Here is a 6,355-nt window from a genome sequence, read left to right on the forward strand (position 1 = left end):
ACTTTATAAAGCTTTAACTACTACACCCATGTCATTATAACAAATGTAAAGACTATAGTTATATATATTCATCATTTTTGCTTAGTATAATGTCACTAATATTCATTGAACTAAGAGCAGTGACTGTGTTAAATTTGTTTTGAGAGTGTTATCAATTCTAAACGTATTTTAAACTTTAAAGAGTTCATTTTCTATTTAAAAATCACTTTTCAATCAAATTTCATTATTGAAATATTGTGACAAGTCCATGTGTCATGTGTTCACTTATTCTTCACTGATACTTTAACTTTTAAATATATCAGTTTAGTTACTTTTCTTACCAACCTAGGATATGAGGTACAAAATAAATAAAATCACACTTTAATTGCATTTATTTCCACATATTTATTATATTAATTTACTTATGAAAATAGAAACATCATCATTATTATTATTATACAAATCAACACATATTATCATTATGTAACATTAGACTTGACATAACGGGGCAAAAGTTTTACATTTTAAGGTATTTTTACTTTAACTCAAAAAAGACAACTTTGCAATATACATTTAAAAAAAAACAATAGACAGTTTAATTTAAAAAACAGTTTCACTTCAATTGCGTTGATTTACATATAATTATTTTACTTATTTACTCATTAATACAGAGAATCATAATTCCCCATCACCATCAATATGTAACGTTAGTATGAAAACATGATGTTTGACAGAGACACAGTAACACTGTGATCAGTCCATGTGTCCAGGTTTGTCCTGTGTGCTGCTGTCGTGTGTCTCAGAGCTGCTGCTGTTGCTGTTGTTGTCTTCTGTGTGTGAAGACTCACTCTGCTGTGTTTTCTCCTCCGTGCTCCTCTGGATGCTCAGCTCTCTCTCAGCCTCCTCAGCACATGGAGCTCTGGCTGCCTGGATGTGGAGCTTCCCGTCTGGACTCAGGCAGCAGGTGACGGCTTCAGGGTTCACACCTTCAGGCAGATCAAACTCCTGCCTGAACTCCTGGAATCTGTAAGAGTAGGAGCCGTTCCCGTCCTCCTGCTTCTTCTCCGTCTTGCCGCTGACTCTCAGCTTCCTGCCCACCTGCCTGACAGACAGCTCCTCTGGAGAAAAGCCTTCAGCGTTCAGGATCAGGCCAAAGTTGTCTCCATGTTTCTCCAGCTGGAAGGAAACTGGCTGCATGGTCTCACTGCTTTGGACAGACTTCTTCTTCTTCTCCTCCTCCTCCAGGATCTGCTGTTGAAGTGTGTCCATCAGCTCCAGACTGCTGCTCAGCTCCTGCAGGTGTCTCTGCAGTAGATGCTGCTGGTAGAGCTGAGGTCTAACCTCTGGCCACAGACTGCGCACAGGCCAGTGGACGAGCATGAGTGGACTGAGGCCAGACTGGAATCCACGAGAGCACAGCATCTTCAGTGTGGGTTTGGAGTTGATTCTTCTTGTTGTGAGATGAAACACTGTTCAAGTGTGTGTTCTTCTTGTGTTGTCTTCTGTCTCAGCTGTGGGACTGTCCACGCTCTTATTTTCTAACTGGAGGAGCTCCAGAGGCTTCAGGAACTTTCCAGTCACTACCACACCTCTCCACTGGGAGGAGCTGTTTTTACAGATACCAGATGTTGCCGGAATTTTCCTGCAATTGCAGGACTTCACCATTAGATGTCATTAATATTCATTGAACTAAGAGCAGTGACTGTGTTAAATTTGTTTTGATAGTGTGTTATCAATTCTAAACTTATTTTAAAGCTATCGCTTTATTCTTATCCTCCATGTCCTACTAGTCCATAGTTCTATCCGACCAGTACCTACACACTCTATGTTTTATTTTTATTTTGCTTTTACTGTCTGGTAACATTGAACTCAACCCCGGCCCAGATATAAACTGTCTGAGTACTCCAGTTGATTTCAAATCCAGATCAGGGCTTAGTGTTGTACACCTAAATGTTAGAAACCTATTGCCAAAACTTGACCTAGTTAAAATCTGGGTTAAATCAACTGATACTGACATTATTGTCCCATCTGAAACCTGGCTAAAGAAATCCATCACAGACATAGACATTGCTATTAAAGGTTAAAATGTTTATCGTTGTGATCGTCCCAAAAAAGGTGGTGACATGAAATGTCAAACAGAAATGTCATGTTACTGTTCAATCATCTCTTTCCCTCAGCAGTCGATTTGAATTTCTTGCTCTGAAGTTGGAGCTTCTAAATGGCCACTTTCTCACCATCGTCGGCTGCTATAGACCGCCCTCTGCTCGTAGTGAGACTTTATCCTCATTGAATAAACAACTTTTGACTTCAATGAGATTCTTCTCACAGGAAATCTGAACTGGGATTGGTTATCTTCTGTTTCTGACAGTTTTAAATCTATGTGTGATTCTTTTAACACAAATGGTTAACGGGTCAACGCGGCTAAATCTTAGATGTCCAGAGAAATCCTCTCTTCTCGATTTATTTTTAACTAATTCTCCTCATATATATTCAGATATTGGTATTTTTGCAAATGAGATGAGCGATCATTGTGTTATAGCCACTATCAGACGAGCTAAGCTCCCAAAAGCAAGGCCACGTATTATTTTTAAACGTGATTCTAAACATTTCTATGAGCAGGGTTTTCCTCATGATTTATGGCACTTTGATTGGTCCAGGATCTCACTTTTTAATGACGTAGAGCTGGCCTGGAAGTTCTTTTGTGATGCTTTTAGTATTGTTTCAAATAAACATGCCCCTCTACGCAAATTTAGAGTGAAGGGTAGAAACAATCCTTGGTTCTCCCCCGAGTTGTCCAGTCTCCTTAAAGCAAGGGATGATGCCTGGGCTAAGGCCAGAAAATCTAAATCTTAGGATAACTGGCTGACATTCAAACAGCTCAGAAATCGCTTTACTTCCCTTGTTAAAAAGGCTGAATCAGATTTTTATGTTGATAAAACTACCCATAACCTGAACGATCCTAAGACGTTTTGGAAAGTAGTCAAATCTGCATTTGGGGATAAAACCAGAGACAAATTGCCTGCTTGCATAGTAAAAGATGCACAAACCAGCCTTTCTTAACTATATTCATGAGCACTTTGTTTCTTCAGGATCTCTATTTGAGTCCTCACATCCACATCAATCTAATGTACAAAGGGCTTGCCTTCAATCACCACCTACTCATGCCATGACTCCTACATTTGATCTGACCCCTTTTGGTGTAGCTGAGGTCCATAGGGATCTACAGCAATTGGATATAAGTAAATCAGCCGGACCTGATAATCTTGAGCCTTTCTTTTTGAGGTCAGCTGTGGACTTCATAGCAGAACGTCTGTGTCATATTTTTAATTCTGAAAATAAGATTCCCAGAATATGGAAATCTGCTTATGTTCTTCCCTTGCTGAAAGGTGGAGATCCCACTGCAGTTAACAACTATAGGCCGATCTCTAAATTGTGTGTTCTCTCCAAAGTTTTAGAAAAGTTGGTCAGTTGGTCATTGTCTTCTCTCACAATATCAGTCAGGTTTTCCTAAACAGCACAGTACAATAACTGCCGCTGTTCAAGTGGTAAACGACATCATAGAGGCACTAGATGGACGGAAATATTGTGCAGCTCTTTTTATAGACTTGTCAAAGGCGTTTGACACAGCGGACCATGTCATCCTGGCAGATAGACTCCACAAGATTGGTTTATCTAACCAGGCTGTAAATTGGTTTTCTAATTATTTATCAGATAGAATGCAGTGTGTCCAGGCCGCTGGGTCTTTGTCCTCTGTCCTCCCTGTTGGAAAGGGCGTGCCTCAAGGTTCCATATTAGGGCCACTGTTGTTCACAATTGATGTGAATGATATTTGTGATAATTGTGTCTGACGCTGTGTCCCATTTGTATGCTGATGATACAGTAATTGATTGCTCATCATCTTCAGCTTTAAAATCACTTGAGTTGTTGCAGTCAGCCTTTGACACTGTTCAGCTCCGTTTGACTCAGCACAAGTTAGTGCTGAATGCAGATAAATCAAAAGACCATGCAATTTTCAAATGGCTTCCATCTCACTTTCCTGTTCATGGGGTTGAAATTGAAATGGTCACATCTTATAAATACTTAGGCATTCTTATTGATGAGAATCTGTCCTTTAAACTGCACATCCATAAACTTGTTTCTTGTTGGACTTTTGCCTACATATTTGTGTTTACACACGTGTAGCAACCACAGTCGATATGGCCTGCGTTCTGGGCAAAAAGGCTTTTAAGTTTTCTGCCCCGTCTGTGCAGAAGGACTTGAAATTGAAATTCAAGTCAATTATAAAAGACAGAGAAATAAGCTCAATCGGTTTTTGTGATTGCACTGTGTAATCATGTAAACCCCACACTTCTTTCCTGCAGTATGTGATCGTATTTCACTTGTGTCTTGTGTGTTTGGAGTAACATTCTGTGTTTGTCTTGGCCAGGTCACTCTTGAAAAAGAGGTTTTAAATCTCAATGAGTTTTTTTACCTGGTTAAATAAAGGAAAATGAAAATTAATTTATGCAACATTAGACGTGACATGACTATTAACAGGGCAAAAGCTTTAAATTTCAAGGTCTTTTTACTTTAACTCAAAAAAGACAACTTTGCAACATACACTAAAAAAAAACAGAAATACACAATGAAAAAAACAATAGACAGTTTAATTTTTTTAAAATATGTGTTTATTGATCACACTTCCCTTTATAAAACAAACAATTATTGAAAACAGTTTCACTTCAATTGCGTTGATTTACATATAATTATTTTACTTATTTACTCATTAATACAGAGAATCAGAATTCACCATCACCATCAATATGTAACGTTAGTATGAAAACATGATGTTTGACAGAGACACAGTAACACTGTGATCAGTCCATGTGTCCAGGTTTGTCCTGTGTGCTGCTGTCGTGTGTCTCAGAGCTGCTGCTGTTGCTGTTGTTGTCTTCTGTGTGTGAAGACTCACTCTGCTGTGTTTTCTCCTCCGTGCTCCTCTGGATGCTCAGCTCTCTCTCAGCCTCCTCAGCACATGGAGCTCTGGCTGCCTGGATGTGGAGCTTCCCGTCTGGACTCAGGCAGCAGGTGACGGCTTCAGGGTTCACACCTTCAGGCAGATCAAACTCCTGTCTGAACTCCTGGAATCTGTAAGAGTAGGAGCCGTTCCCGTCCTCCTGCTTCTTCTCCGTCTTGCCGCTGACTCTCAGCTTCCTGCCCACCTGCCTGACAGACAGCTCCTCTGGAGAAAAGCCTTCAGTGTTCAGGATCAGGCCAAAGTTGTCTCCATGTTTCTCCAGCTGGAAGGAAACTGGCTGCATGGTCTCACTGCTTTGGACAGATTTCTTCTTCTTCTCCTCCTCCAGGATCTGCTGTTGAAGTGTGTCCATCAGCTCCTGCAGGTGTCTCTGCAGTAGATGCTGCTGGTAGAGCTGAGGTCTAACCTCTGGCCACAGACTGCGCACAGGCCAGTGGACGAGCATGAGTGGACTGAGGCCAGACTGGAATCCACGAGAGCACAGCATCTTCAGTGTGGGTTTGGAGTTGATTCTTCTTGTTGTGAGATGAAACACTGTTAAAGTGTCTGTTCTTCTTGTGTTGTCTTCTGTCTCAGCTGTGGGACAGTCCACGCTTTTATATTCTAACTGGAGGAGCTCCAGAGTCTTCAGGAACTTTCCAGTCATTACCACACCTCTCCACTGGGAGGAGCTGTTTTTACATATGCCTGAATTCACCTGATGTTTCCTGCTTTTTCTGGAAGTTTCCTGTCTGACACATAATGCTGAGTCCACATTGAATTTCAGAATAAAGCAATCTTTAAAACTATATTAGGCAGCATCTAATTATGATTAGGATTATTTGTTAAATTATTCCAAAGATGTTAGTGTGTGGAGATAAAATGCTAATAACGCTTTTTTTTATTAATTTTTTTAAAATAGTGTTTGACTAAATATATTCCGGGTCATTTTCAATTGATCAGAAAGCTCAAAACCCTATTATTATTGCTTATAAAGTTAATATTTAACACCAGTTTGTACGTGTTGACATCACATGCATCAGTGAAGAAAATGTGAATTTTGAAACGTTATACTTTTTTTTTTTTAGGGATACAATGTCCTGATATTAAATATGTCATTATAAAAATCTTTTGTATTTTACTTATATCTTATAATAGTTTCTGTGACTTGGGTGTAATATGCATATCTTACCACTAGATGGCAGCATTCCCTTCCACTTGCTAGAAAAGCTCACTTCCACAACTTTGCTGTTATCTCAGCACTTTCCCCCACTTTTGTGTCATGTCTAATTGACCGATTTATTCACTTTTCTGGCGACTATTGACGATGGAATATTTTTCATTGCGAATAATTAATTCTAAAAAGCACTGAACTTAATG

The 6,355-nt window shown here is 39.6% G+C and overlaps 1 protein-coding gene across 1 annotated transcript; it reads right to left on the minus strand.

Moving 5' to 3' along the window:
* Window positions 1–576: 576 nt before the first annotated feature.
* On the minus strand, window positions 577–6,043 carry LOC122761327 (heat shock protein 30-like). The gene is made up of 2 exons (XM_044016524.1): window positions 5,355–6,043; window positions 577–1,272 (listed from the first exon to the last, which is right to left on the minus strand). The coding sequence occupies exons 1-2, from the start codon at window positions 5,640–5,642 to the stop codon at window positions 733–735; spliced, it is 828 nt and encodes a 275-aa protein (XP_043872459.1). The 5' UTR covers window positions 5,643–6,043; the 3' UTR covers window positions 577–732.
* Between the last annotated feature and the right edge of the window lie 312 nt (window positions 6,044–6,355).

The sequence above is a fragment of the Solea senegalensis genome, unplaced genomic scaffold (genome assembly GCF_019176455.1).
Source record: "Solea senegalensis isolate Sse05_10M unplaced genomic scaffold, IFAPA_SoseM_1 scf7180000014576, whole genome shotgun sequence".
NCBI classification, from domain to species: Eukaryota; Metazoa; Chordata; class Actinopteri; order Pleuronectiformes; family Soleidae; genus Solea; species Solea senegalensis.

Excerpts from the sequence above, each read along its gene's own strand:
- LOC122761327 (XM_044016524.1), bottom strand. The coding sequence starts at position 5,642 with ATGACTGGAAAGTTCCTGAAGACTCTGGAGCTCCTCCAGTTAGAATAT. Across the intron at positions 1,273-5,354 it reads TACTGCAGAGACACCTGCAG|GAGCTGAGCAGCAGTCTGGA; the intron begins GAGCTGATGGAC and ends AGACACCTGCAG.